General features: G+C 41.0%; 1 protein-coding gene across 2 annotated transcripts in view; it reads right to left on the minus strand.

The window, feature by feature from the left end:
- Positions 1–1,157: 1,157 nt before the first annotated feature.
- The window catches only part of LOC139708144 (serine/threonine-protein phosphatase 4 regulatory subunit 3-like), a 44,014-nt gene continuing 30,114 nt past the window's right edge, over positions 1,158–15,057 (minus strand). The window contains exons 9-16 of one of the 2 annotated variants that reach the window (XM_071620121.1): positions 10,797–10,873; positions 8,824–8,923; positions 7,787–7,945; positions 7,137–7,306; positions 6,563–6,708; positions 5,723–5,937; positions 5,011–5,273; positions 1,158–4,030 (exon numbers count right to left, since the gene is read on the minus strand). In XM_071620121.1, the coding sequence (XP_071476222.1) occupies positions 3,932–4,030; positions 5,011–5,273; positions 5,723–5,937; positions 6,563–6,708; positions 7,137–7,306; positions 7,787–7,945; positions 8,824–8,923; positions 10,797–10,873 (1,229 nt within the window). In that variant the 3' untranslated portion in view covers positions 1,158–3,931. Of the gene's footprint in view, positions 4,031–5,010; positions 5,274–5,722; positions 5,938–6,562; positions 6,709–7,136; positions 7,307–7,786; positions 7,946–8,823; positions 8,927–10,796; positions 10,874–15,057 lie in introns of both variants that reach the window. The other variant, XM_071620120.1, reaches the window with a different exon arrangement.

The raw sequence follows: 15,057 nt of genomic DNA on the forward strand, positions 1-15,057 counted from the left end.
GTTCCTTGGTTGTTGTTTTTTGTGAAAGTAAATGGCAGAGGGATTTTTTTGACATATGTCACATTATGAGAACCTCTTGAAATTGAAGATGCGAAGACAAGAAAAATGTGTCGGTTTATCGTTCCATCTCTACATTTGACTCACTCTCTCAGGATATACTCTGCAGTCTCCTCACACTGTAATTGTTTAAAAAAAAAAAAGACAATTTTGTGATTCACAGTGAACCTAGCCGTGATGTGCAAATACTGTATTGATGAGGTGTTCCATTCACACCCAGTGCGACGGAACCTTTCGTTCGGCATCTATATCTAATGACTGCGCAATTACACATCATCCCCCAGCAGACATCGTACAGCCGTCGGACCGTTTCGTTTGCCCTTCAGCTGTGACGAATCAAACTTCTAATGGGACTATCATTTAAAATGCATCCTGATGCAATACAGGCTCAAAGAGCAATATCTATGGCCAAGTCGAAATATCGGGAATGAAAATAAAAACCGTCTGTAAAAAGTTCTGAATTGACCATCAAGTGAATTCAAACGAGAATCTGACTGGCAAATATTCAACTCAATAATATAATCCAACAATGATTTCAATTTCATTACTCTCTGTATCATTGGCAATAGGTAGACAAGGGTACTGAAAACATTACAACAAAAATTTGAAAAAAGGGGCACAGAAATATATTACAGGACAGGCACCTTTAAATACAAAATAATTCCACTACATTGTGTTTTGTATTACACTGGTAAACAAATGCTCAAATATTTTGCCACAAAGTGCAGACTAGCTGTACAAAGTTATACAGGTTTTGGTACACTCTGATATTTTACACACAGCATAATAACAAAACACATTGGCTTCTTCTCATATTTTTTCCTCTTTTTTTTTTTTCTTCTTTTTATTTTGTTTTGTACAGATAGTACAGGACTGTAAGATCCAATGATTACACAGCTCCAATCATTTCTGGCATTCACAATTTGAAATAAAACACGCATTACAATAACACCAATACACTGGTATCAAACACAAATGTAATGTAAAGCACTCACTGAGCAAAAGCTTAGAGAGAAAGATAAATAGATTAGAATGAAAAGATTGATAGAACAGGACAGACAGATAGATAGATAGATAGATAGATAGATAGATAGATAGATAGATAGATAGATAGATAGATAGATAGATAGAGAGAGAGATAGAGAGATAAAGAGATAGAGAGATAGGTAGATAGAGATAGGACAGATAGATAGACAAGGGATAGGGTAAAAATAAAATTTGTATTAAATAAGCCACAGAGCACAGACGGGAAAAATCAGTGGTAATCGCATCTTCCATTTGTGCTTTAAACTTGGAATGCATTTTTGTGTATTACATCTACCTATATTGTCTGGAGAACGGGTGACAAGGAGCCAAGTAAAATAGTTGAAAACATGACACTTGTAAACTACGTGCATATCAGAGTCCTGCCTATCTTTAGAGGCAAGACACCAAGTCAGCGCCAATGATAAAACATACAAGCAACAACACCCAAGCTCAACTATTAGTGACTTTCATGATGACACAAGCCCAGCTCTCTGTGAAATGCAGTGAAAACAAATGGGTGACTTGGACATGCAAGCACTGTGTCCACAAGGGAGGCAATCGTGCCCAGGACTTGGTTTGAAAAATGGCCAATTTTACGGCCAAAATTATCATCTCAAATGTTGTTGAATTTTGGTGCTGCCCCTGTATTCATCAACGGCTTTACTTTGCACAATGCAAGAGTGAGTATGTGCGTGTGTGTGCGTATACGCATGGGTGAAGAAATAGGGGAAGATGCAGAGGATCGTCAGGAGGTATGATTACAGGCTTGACCTGGAGTTTATGCAAGGAATGTCAAGAATGAAATCCACTCATTGCTCATGTGCATTACACACCTGTCAAACAAATATCAGTTTCACGGTGTATGGAAGCTGATCTTGAATTTACAACACGAGTTCCGTTTGTATAAACCATCTGCCAAGCATGATGTACAGAGCAACACCGAATGAGTTCTTGGTGACATATTATCATTTGGCTTCACATCTGAACTTTCAATACCTGGTTATCATGCGCGAAACAGGTGTGGAGGTAGCGCTGAACTCGTTTTGTACCGCAACTCACATACTGTATACACCAAATATTTCGCGAGGTTTTTATTTTCGCGAATTTCACGAGTCAGCTGCTATTCGCGAAATTAAAAACGCGCGAAAATATTGACTCTGATCCTGATATGAATGTGACGTATGCGTACACATTTCTCCGTTCAGTACAGGACTCCACAATCGCGAACTTAACCACTCGCGATATTGTCGGAAAGTCTCGATTCGCAAAAATCTAGACTTGCGAAATATATGGCGTATACAGTAGCTTACAGCAAATATGTGACTGCGTAATCCCCCTTAATTACCTATGCAAGTACAAATGGCACCAAATATTTTGAAAAGCTCGGATCACACTACATTGCATATCATCTGCAAGAATGGTGCAAGGAAATGTGTGCCTGCCTCTAAACTAAAACAATCAGATTTTGTTATGAACAAAAGCATGAGTAAATGAAATCCCTCAACAATTTCACTATCATTGCATATACAGACATATGGGCATACAAACAATGACACACACACATGCACACACACACACACACACACACCCTACACACACAAATTCACATCCACAGAGGGAACCCTGCAATTGCAAAGCCATGTCCAAAACTGATGAGCATCTGATACTGGGGACAAACATGTGCGTCACTCTGAAAAGAGTCAGCAAACATCCTGCCAACTTGTGTCCGTTCGCACTGCAGAGCTTGGGCATTGATGGGGGTGTCTGGAGTCATCAAATCACCCCTAAAGTTTTCCTGAGATACGGTGCAGCATAGAGTCTGAGGAGGAGGGGGAAAGAACCATGTCACACGACAACCCAGTCCTGGCGGATCTATCTTCCACACATACTTGCACACTTCGGTTGGTTTGCTCCGACGGTCCACTCAACGCAGGGAAAGCGGACTTTGCACACAAGTTGTTGCCGCTTCAACCAACCATCTCCTTCCCCTGGAGCGGGCAGTAAATCGCACCACAACGAACAATGCCATCCGGGTACCAATAGCACGGTGTCACTTCTCACAGGAAACAGCATGTCTTAAAAGATATGTCGTCAAAATAAAAACAACGTCTCAATGCTGATGCTACAATTTAAAAAACAAAACAAAAAGACAAGATTTGCCATCTCCGTCAATAAAAAGAAAATTTGAGTAAAATACAGCAACACAAGCAGCCAATTTTCACACGCGACACACAGTTGCATAATCCATGCTGACAACCACTGCTTACAGGGTGGGAAGTGAGACGGACGGGGAGGTGGGGAAGAGGGGAGGAGAGAGGTAGTGATGACACCAGGCCTCTAGCTACCCTCAGTTGGCTCCAGCAATGCATCCTCTGATGGATCCAGCCCTTGTTTACTACCCAAGACTGGGCCTCATCTTGTTGATAGGACAATTTCTGGCATTGGGCACGAAGGTTTACAGAAACCCCCCGGGGCTTCACCAGCGGGTGCTCCACCTCTCTCAGAGGGCTAACAGGACCTAAACTTAACACATCTTTCGTTCTGCGAGCTGAGGGGGACCAAATCCCTCCCAGCTGACATGCACTACTGAGAGCAACTAAAAGGGAAAAAGGAGATTGACAACAGCAGACTGGCACAGATGGATGTTGGCTTGTGGTCAGTCTCTCGCTCTCTCTCTCGCTCCCTCTCTGTGTTGTCTTTCGCTCGTTCTCTCTCTCTCTCTCGCTCGCTCCCTCTGCTATGTGGGCGTGCATCCACCCGTGGCTGACCGGCCGGCAGGTCCGTTCGCAGAGACTCAAGGCATTGTTGACTGGTTTTTTGAAGGACGGGTTGACTGAATGGGATGCTGCTATAAGAGACGAGCCCTCTTCAGTGGGGGGTGGTCCTCTGCATCGTCGTCCTCGTCGGAATCCTCATCGGGGTAATCTACTAATCCCACTAATCCTCCCTGCAAGAGGAAAAAACAAGAGATAGACACACGTTCTTATTGTTACAGAGTCTGAAAAGTCTGAAAAAATGTGAAACATCTGAAAAATGGTCCTAAATGCATTAATCTGTGAACATTTCAATGCATTTCAACTGTCAAAAAGTCTGGTAAGTGGGTTTGGGGCAGAGTAAAAAAGTCTGAAATCAACTGTCACATCCCTGTAACAAGCCAGTACATCCAGTACAAGCACGTGCCAGAAAAATCAACCGAGTACTGTTGATGCACAAATTTTCACGGTGCATTAATTTTCGTGTATTTTGCGCTACTTTTGGCTAACGCGAATTCTAAAACCTGCGAAAATATCGTCACGATTTTCTCTGCACATTTTGAATGGGTTGAAAATCGTGCAGCATGAATTCAAGAACCCACAAATATGTGTTTGAGCCACTCAGCGCGAAAAATCAATGGCACGAATATATGGATGTTTACGGTATCAATAATCTTCTTTTCCAGAGAGTGTTACCCTTCACTGTCATTAGCTCATAATCCAGAATTGATGTCATCTTATACTACATGGAATTATAAATTTCATGCATACCCTTGAGAATGGCAAGGGAAACTAGAAATATCCCTGACGGTGATTAATAGTCCTACCTAGTACTTCTGTACTGATACACTGCAAAGAATAACAAACAGAAACTAATGTGCTGTTACCATGGCAACATATTTTGCACTCCTGTTGAAAAATGCATTCTCAACACCTTTACATTGCAGTCAATATGGGTGCCAAATTTTGTTTGTATTGCTTGAAAACTGGAGAAGTAGTTACAATCCACAAAATTTATGACAGGTCACCTGCCCAAACACCCATCTGACTACACGCTGACCCCTATATACCCCTTCAAACTCTGTTACGCAGCGGTATAACTATGTATAGTCTGACTGCTGCATCTGTTGGAAACAACCCAGTGCGAGGCAAACCTCCTACAATTTCTACGCACCTTTGTTGCCACACTGTTCGCTTTCACTTCCGGCGAAGGTGTACCCGTTAACTTCTTGGCGACGCTATTAGTCTCAGAGTCCGAAGCAAGCTTTTTGAGGGGTGGGGTGTTGACCACATTGGACGACGGGATGGGGACAGGGCTGCTGGGCCTGTTGGGTAGTGTGGACGCCCTCTTAGGACTGTTCCCTGAAGCTGGTCTGAGGGGTGTGTCTACCCTCCCATTGCTGGTGCCCAAGTCAGGCCGGTTCAAGAGTGGGTTTTCTACAGACGATGACATGAAATGATCACATTAGCCACGACAGTTTAGTTTTTTGTGTTTTTTAAAAAGCAACCATCCTGCACATGAAAACAAAATGACAAGTGAGTTTACTGCAATGAGTTGTACAATGGTATGGTGTGCAGACTTAAGAAAACACTGCATACAGAAAGTTCAGGCAGCTAAAAGGACACAAGTGAGAAGCAGGTAAGCTGGCCTTACTTACACAATCATTTACAGATAGCAAAGATATGAATTGGGACAAATGACGAGAAATATGATGAATGCCACCGATCCATTTCTGCTCCACAATAAATAAAACTCACAAAGAAAAATGTCAGAGATCCAATATCACCCTGCAGAATAAAATTATTGCAAGACCATAGTGAGTTATGCATCAATAGCTGTCAGGTGGAGTAAGCCAGCAGGCATTCACACCATCCACCTGTCTCACCTTTCTTGTTGCCGATAATCCTGCCCGTGTCTTCCACATCATCAATCACATCGTCGCACAGCTTGGCCGACCGGAAGGCACTGTCCACAACCGGCACCACTGCCTCCGAGTCCTCACCGTCTTCATCCTGGTCAAACCACAGCTCCTCCTCTTCCTCCATCTCCCTGGGGTCCCGCCGAAACCGACTGTTCTGCAGTATGCTTGCATGCCTCAAGCTGCAAAGGTGACGTGCACAAGAACACATGCAATGTAATAAACAGGTGGCATACACATTAGGCAAATTAACCCATTCAACCAATCGTTGTACCGTTCATCATTGTATTTCAGCATGTAACAAACCTACAGAAACCACCACTTAACATCACTGTCTTTCATTCTATTGTCATAACCTTGATTGCCTGCCTACCCTGAATTCTATAGAGATCTGCATTGTTACTACTCCTGATCTCAGCCCAATTAGGACAACTAAAAACAGGAATCATCAACTCCCGACCCCAATCCGTACAATAAAATGTGTACGAAGTAATGTAACTAATGGGGTGGGGGGGGGGGGGGGAATTCCATACCAATGATGATGTAACTAACTGATATATGCATCACTGTCATCACTTGGGGGTTAAGAGTAATAATACCTGTACCAGAGCCCTATCTCACATATAGTACAAAGTGTGATGTCCTGGCCATTCATCATCACCGAAACTGGTCCTAAACAACTTCACCGCGCCCAAGTGTTTATGTCCACACCTGGTTTCAATCAAAGCTTTAACACAAGATAGTGAAAATATCACTTCGGTACTCTATACCAGGAACAAGCAAGCTTTCTGTCAGTGCCTTACTCACTTGTCAAGATTTGGCTTGGTGTTTATCCTGTCCATGTACTGCTCATACTTGACTTTGAGCCCCTTGAAGGTGGCCACGTAGTCCACATCCTTCAGCTCCTCCCCGTGTTTCTCCACGATGTGTGTCAGTAGCATCTTGATGCCCTCCTACATGACATGGGGAGAGAGGAGATGGGAATGTAAGGCTACGGCTAGGAACAGAGAAAACGACGTAGTGAGGACAGTGGCGCAAGAATTGGCCTCTCCGTTAAGGTCTGACCAAAGCACAAGCAGAACTTATTATCCAAATGAACTCCTAGAATTCAGTGAGGAGGACTTGCTTTCTTCGCACACTCAAACTGTAAATGAGATTACTTCACAGTCTAGATGTACTCATGAGAGTTCATTATCTTGCCATCCCCAATGTGCTCAAAAATTCAGTGAGGGCTTGTTTTCCTAATGCACTTCATAGTAAACTGAGAACTTGCTTTCCTAATACACTCTAAATAAGATTACCTTACAATCCTAGTGTACTAAAAAATAAAAAGGACTTGCAGTCGTTTCTTAGACTAAGACTTTAGATGAGAAAAACTTACTATCCTGATGTACTCAAAGAGTTCAATGAGAGCAGAGTTCAGGAGGTTGTACTTCGGTCCATTGGCCATGAATGACACTACGAGTGGTCGAAAGAGGTTTCCCTTCACGATGTACCGGTCATAGAAGTCGTCCCTCATTGCAACAACTTTTCGAAAAAAGCGGACAGCACCTGCAGAATTCAAAGAGGAGGAGTGATACGTTACGTACTGGGCATCGTTTTCAGTTTGTGGGAAGAGAGCATTCCATCCATGAAGTGCGGCCCATTTATGTTAATTCCAATCTTCAGACTTTATTTCTCCAGTGTCAGAAAATACACAGCAAGCATATCTCAAGTGCAGCTTACGAAAAGGGCAAAGAATTTGCACTATGCATATGTTCAATGCAAGACTGCTTGTTACACAACCGATAATTTGTGTCACATTGAAAGTAAACTACATATGATGCAAAAATGTACTGACCAATCACTCCGTGAGAAATTGGATGCAGACTAGTCTCACAAAAAAGAACTTCAAAACAAAACATGGCACCCTTTACTACATCAAGCATTCATAGAACACAAACTTACATAGAACTAGTCTCACAAAAAAGAACTTCACAACAAAACATGGCACCCTTTACTACATCGTGCATTCATAGAACACAAACTTACATAGAACCAGGAACTGGTGAGAAGACTTGAGTAATACTAGTATCCTTCTCAGGAGGTCTTTGCTAATGATGTAGTTCTTGATGTGGTATGTATGATGCTCAACAGCAAATGTCAGTAACTCTAAGATCAAACTTAGCAGTTGTGACGTCTGATAGTCATCTACAGCACACAAAAGAAAGAAAATATAATTTCGAATGAAGTCGGAAGGCAATGCAGATTCACAGCTAACAGATAACATTTATGTGATCAGAAATTCTATCATTATCTTTGTCAGTGCAATGGCAGGCAGAGAGCTCAAAGACATACACAGGATTACAAACCAAATGCATCAATAAAACAACAAACTTCTGGGGGCATTATTCCCATCTGCCTTTAAACTTTCTGTACATACATGACCCAGGCATTCCTAGGAATACGAAAGACCTCCACTAGTGTATGAACGAAGGAAGGTGCATATAGTAAGCCACTTGAACACATGGTATGTAACAAAACTGACGGGTAATGTGGACCACCAACCTAATTTCAAAAATAAATGTAAACAATGACTTTAGAGGTCCCTATCTCTGCTCTGCCGTTGACATCACTGCCAGTTGGTGATCACTGATAGTGATCCTTCTGTCATCATTTGAGTCCAGCACTGTTAATTGTCTTTTGCCTGTTATCTTAGCAATTGTGGACAAAATTTTTGTAGCGTTTACTCTTCAAAATATGTATTTCGGCATTTTCTAAAACCTGTGGAAAATCAGCACAAAAGCAATTGGATACCTTGCCATCTCACAGAGGCTGGCTTCTAGCTTAAAACAAAACAAGAACAACAACCAAACCCAGACGACATACAACTTCAAAAGATGCCATGACACTATACTGCTTCACAGACAAAGACCATCTTCTGATGGGGTATTTCCACTTATTTTCTGAAAGAATTGACTTCTACTTCGCGTCAGTTGACTGCGCGCATTGTCTTGACATGAGGTAGTGGTTAGTTAGACAAGACTGAGGCACATTGTTAGAAAAACAGCTAAAAATCCACATTTTACCTTTGCTTGGTTTTTCCTCCGTCGTGTTGGCAAGGAGAGGAGCAGTGAGGACGTGCATACAGTGCTTGTAGAAAAACGTCAAGAATTCCGTCTTCTCCGTCTTCTGCAGCCAAGAATGAAGAAAATACTTGCAATGCCTTTTTATAATCATGCTCCATGGAAAATGCAACAAAACTGTTCACATCAATGATATTTCAGCACATCTGGCCAAGAGATGATTCAAAGAGCCAAAGTTCAATACATTTGCAAGGGTTGACACGTAACTCCTTGGACAAAATGTTTTACCTACAAAGTGTTTCCCTAGCCACATACGTCTATATGGTTACCTAGCAATGCCAGGAGCATTGATAATGCTAGGGCACTCGGTTTTCACACCACAAAGTCTACGGTGGATATGTTAAGATGGTATCATTCTTATCACAGTATGGTAAAAACATTGCGACACACCTCTTTAGGCACCCTTCTCCTTACTAGCACATTTTATCAAACAGCTGGCATTTGGTACCAGAACGGAAAACACCAAAGTTAACTGAACCTTTTTACACATACAGCAATGACTGATGAATGAATATACTGTATACGCCAAATTAGCGAGTCTAAATTTTTGCAAATCGGAACTTCCCGACGATTTCGCGAGTGGTGAAATTCGAGATCATGGAGTCCTTGAACCGAATGGAGAAATGTATACACATACATACGTCACATTCATAGCTTGATCAGAGTCAATATTTTCGTGTCTTTGCGAATAGCACCTGACTCAGGAAATTCGCGAAAATAAGAACCTCGCGAAGTATTCAGCGTATACAGTATTCTTTCAACTCATTCTGGATCAATGAATAAGGCGTCCTCCTGTCATCAAAGTATAAAAGGTGGTAATTTATCATAAATATGGCCTGGGCATATTGTACTAAATGATAAATGTCTATTAGTCATCACTCAGTGCAAAGATGAATACCGTATTCTCCTGCAATAAGGCCGCATCTCCGCATACGCAGCACCCCGACATTGGCTACAAAAAGAAGAAAAAAAAAATCTTTCAAAACTTCAAAACTTTCAACCTTTTTTTCTGAATTTTGAAAATAAACTTCTTATGTATTTCTACCTGGTTTTGGATGTTTCCAAATTCTTGTGCATGTGTGTGTGTGTGTGAGGGTGTGTGTGTGTTTGTGTGTGTGTAATTCTAAGTTTTGACTGTATGAACACTGAATGACGCAAACCCCGTGTCCCATAATGTGAAGGAAAACTGAGTGGTGTGCTTGATGTTCATGAATGAATTTATGGAATAAATCTTTGTTGAAGAAGAGCGTACACGCTTGTCTTTACATTCACGCAGCTTGCTGTACATCAATAGCAGAGCATTGTGCAGCATGAGATTATTGTAATGCAGTGGCCAGGACAGCTCTGCGAAGCAACATGTTCGTGCTGCCCAAAAAATGGCACGGAAACAACAGCAGTTAGTAGGTGATGACAAAAAAGTTGTCACTTTATTGCAAAACATAGCGTCGTTTATGAGATTGCTCAATTTCTTGTATGATATCGAGTTGCTCATTAGCACATTGCATAGTCCGTTACACGATTATATGTGTCGGTTCACCAGTTTATTCTCTTTAGATTGAACAGGCCATGATATGGTTGTGCTGGTGTATAGGCCACGCCCTGAGTTTATTACTTCTTTTTCGTAAAAATTAGTGCAGCCTTAACGCCGGAGAATACAGTGACTTTTTTGAACGCTTACCACATTGCTGTAGTGATGAGGGTCACTATATGACAAATACTGGCCTTTTAACACAATTAGTTGATCATAATCTACTGCCAGGTCATGCACTTGTTCTTAATAATTTCCACCCTCCCCTCCTCCTTCAACATTCCAACATCACTTCAAAGATGTACTGCATTTAACATGGTAATCTGTTTACGTCATAACACCAGATGAATAGGGTCTTTTGTGAAATGCAAAACAAAAAGCTTCTCACCACTCCTGTTGCCATCATGTTTTCTGGATCCAGCAGCATCCGCAGGATGTTCATTAGTTGGAGAGCACTCCCGAGATCTGTGACATGAATGAAGTTAATGCATTTAATCTATATAATATAATCATATTCATTATTTGATCATAATACATATAAAAAATCTTAAAATATACACCAAGACTCGCGGTCTGTTCAAACCTCAGTTACCTCGAGGGAGCTGTGACTATACAGGCATCAGGCAAAACAGAGCAAACCAACCATGTGCTCTCCATTCCCTTTCTGCCCATTCACAGCATGTTAACTTAACCTGCTATACTAATCAGTACGTGTGTACATCATGACACGTTGCAGCTCCATACAAACTGGAAGAAGGGGGAGGGGAAAATTACACATGGAACAGTTGGCTTGGGTTATGCAGCGCTGCACACTGGCACTGGTCCGACGGTCCCTGACCAATAAATATCACTGGCAGACCAGTAACTTTTTCAGGAATTGAGTTTGACCAATAAAAAGTGGAAAACCTGGGTACCTACTGGTCCTACCTCTCTGCTGGACCAGTAGAAAAATGGGTTAGTGTGCAGCCCGGGTTTATGATATGATGTCTGGGTGGAGATGGGGAAGAGCATATGGACAAGACTTTCAATTATAAAGCCTGTTCATAATTAGCTAATGTGTCTTAGCTCCCACATGACATTTCTTTTTTCTCAGTTGGTCAAGCACTTCACTCATTTTCAAAGGGACGTGATGATAATACAAAAGCTTGTCACATGGGGACCTAAAAATTAATCTCAGGAATTCTTACTCAAATGTAGAATGAACTTCGGTAGACCAGGTGACCAGAATGGCAAGTCAATTAACACTTGGAGAAGCATTCATTTCATTGTTTTGCATTTCATGCATGAACAAATTTTTACTATCATCATTGCCAAATACTGAGCTTCATGAACACTCTGTCGCTGTCTAGAGGATGTGCTGGCAAGCATTACTCATAATTATTGCATTACATTACTATGAACATGTGAATGATGGTTGAATTGTGCATTGCAAAAAAAAAGGGTTGACAATAATTACTCAAGTTTTCTAGCACACAAAATCCTCTATCACATGTGAATAAGTAAACAATTCATTGCACATACGCAGGGCTGCACACTAACCCATTTTTTCTGCCGGTCCGGTAAATGCCCCGTTTTACCATTTTTTGCCGGTCGGAACAGAAAATTTACCGGTCAACAACAACAACCTAAAAAAACATTAAATGACTTGCTAACTTATTTTCTTGGTTTTTATGGACGTACCCCCCCCCCCCACCCATGTACATTTTACAGATTAATATATTTTTCATAACTTGCATTATTTATTGCACAAAAAAGATAGGAAAAAATAGAATGTTTGTTTGTGAACAGAATCAAAACAAAATCAGATTGTATCAAATGCGTTTGTGACTTTTTCTAAACATCGGCACACAAACTTGCTGCGTAACCTGCTCTTGGGTCAGTTGGATTGCGATGATTTAATGAATTATTTTAGCTGTGATATTTTCTGGTGCACACGCTACAAGGGTTCTTTATTTTTCTCCCGATAATCTATTCGCATTTGTGCATGCGTTCTTGAAAGGTACATGACATGCAGGGCCGAATTCGTGATCCTTTTTGCGCCCATTTCCACCTCAAATATTAGCGGGATTGTGACGATTTCATAAATTACTTCGGCTGTAATATTTTCTGATGCAAGCGCCAAAAGAGGTTGAAAATGTGTCCTTTATTTTTTCCCGACAAACTCTTCGAATTTCCTATTAAAAGTGCGTTCTTAAAAAGATGCACCACATGGCCGAATTCATGATACTTTTTTCGCCCATTTCTACCTCAAATATCAGCGGGATTGTGACGATTTCATAAATTACTTTGGCTGTAATCTTTTATGATGCACGTGCCAAAAGGGGTTGAACATGTGTCCTTTATTTTTTCCCAATAAACTCTTCGAATTTCGTAAGTGCGTTCTTACAGATGTTCCACACAGCCGAATTCATTGATACTTTTTGCGCCTATTTCTACCTCAAATATCAGCGGAATTGTGGCGATTTCACGTATTACTTGGGAAGTAACTTTTTGTGATGCACGCACCAGCAAGAATGGTTGAAAATGCGTTCTTTACTTTTCTCCCCATAATCTCTTCGCATTCCGTACATGCGTTCTAAGACACGGCCGAATTCACGATCACTTTTGTGCTTATTTCTACTTCAAATATCAGCGGGATTGCGATGATTTCATGAATAACTTCAGCAGTAATCTTTTATGATAAACGCGCCAAAATGGGTTGAAAATGTGTTCTTTATTTTTCCCGGATAAACTCTTCGCATTTCGTAATGCGTTCTAAACAGATATACGACACGGCCAAAAATCATGATTCTTTTTGCGCCTATTGTTTCCTCAAACTTCAACGGGATTGCGATGATTTCATGAATTATTATTCGGCCGTAATCTTTATGATGCACGGGCCAAAAGGGGTTGAAAATGTGTGCTGCATTTTTTTAACCCAATAATCACTTCGCATTGCGTACATGCCTATACGACCGAATTCACGGTCCTTTTAGCGCCTATTTCTACATCAAATATCAGCGGGATTGCGATATGTCATTAATTATTTCGGCTGTAATCTTTTGTGATACATTCACCAGAAGGGTTGAAAATGCGTTCTTTATTTTTCTCCCGATAATTTCTTCATATTTGGCGTTTTCAAAATTATACATTGCATGCAGGGCCGAATTCGATATTCTTTTTGCGTCTATTATTGTTTACTCAAATTCCAACGGGATTGCGAAATTTTCATGAATTACTATTCGGCTGTAATTTATATGATGCAAGCGCCAAAAGGGGTGAAAATGTGTCCTTTATTTTTCTCCCGCTAATCTTTTCCCATTTGGTACATGCGTTCTTATCTACAAGGTATACGACACGGCCGAATTCACGATCCTTTTTGCGCCTATTTCTACCTCAAATATCAGCGGGATTGTGGCGATTTCATGAATTACTTCGGATGTGATCTTTTGTAATACACGCACCAGAAGGGTAAAAATGTCTTTTTTATTTTTCTCCCGATAATCTCGTCGCATTTGTGTATGCGTTTTTGATAACCAAGACGGCATGCAGGACTGAATTCAAGATCCTTTTTTTTTTTTTTTTTTTGCGCCTATTATTTCCTCAAATTTCAACGGGATTGCGTTGATTTCATGAATTGTTATTCGGCTGTAATCGTTTATGATGCACTCACCAAAATGTGTCCTTTATTTTTTTTCTTTTTCTCCTCTATAATCTCTTCGCATTTCGTACATTATCTTTTGGAAGATACGACGCGGCCGGTCGAATTCATGATCCTTTTTGGGACGATTTCTACCAGAAATATGTAAGCGGGACTGCCATGATTTCATGATTTTTTTTTCTCCCTAGTATTATCTCTTCACATTTTGTGCATGCGTTCTTAAAAAGTACACGGAAGGGCCAATTTCGTGATCCTTTTTGCGCCTATCTTCGTTATGAGAACATTCTGAGCGAATGAAAATATTAATTTGTGAAATGACTGTGCAAAATGAAAATAAATGCAATCAGATCCATTTACTGTATCGCTGAATATCGAATGCGTTTTTACTTTTTCTAAAAATCAACACAAGTAATTATTAGTTCTAACGTAACTGCCACGCTGCTGCGAAGCCGGGATCGGATCGATCTTGCGTTAAAAAATCATGAGTAAAATGACCCAGAAATGCGTGCGCTTCTTTCAATGCTTCTTGTCTGGCATGACCGCCGATTGCAAGCAAACGAGAAGCAGTTACACTGTACATGCTTTGCATCGTTTGCTTTGCATGTATTGCAGCATTGCATGGCAGTGCGTAAGCAGTGCCAAATGCGCAAGCGAGCGCGAATGTAACTGGTCGATTGCTAGTGCTCATAACTATGTTTACTGTACAAATTGCACCGGTAGACATAAACGAAAACTTGCGTAAAACTTGTTGAACAGTGCGATATCTTGCATTCTGTTTCTCCCTGATCGGGGCTGCTCTTTTCCTTTCTATTGACCCCACCAATGCTTTTTTTTTTTACTGGTCATGTCGGACCGGTAACTTGTGGATTTCCTGAAAAGTTACCGGTCCGACAGTGACTTTTACCGGTCTTGGACCGTCGGACCGGTGCCAGTGTGCAGCCCTGACATACGGATGTAATCTCTGTTCATATTCACTGCTCTATTTCCCCAATAACATTCACGATATACT

The sequence above is a fragment of the Diadema antillarum genome, unplaced genomic scaffold (genome assembly GCF_040938485.1).
Source record: "Diadema antillarum isolate AM-2024a unplaced genomic scaffold, OU_Dant_1.0 seq00001312_RagTag, whole genome shotgun sequence".
Taxonomy (NCBI): domain Eukaryota; kingdom Metazoa; phylum Echinodermata; class Echinoidea; order Diadematoida; family Diadematidae; genus Diadema; species Diadema antillarum.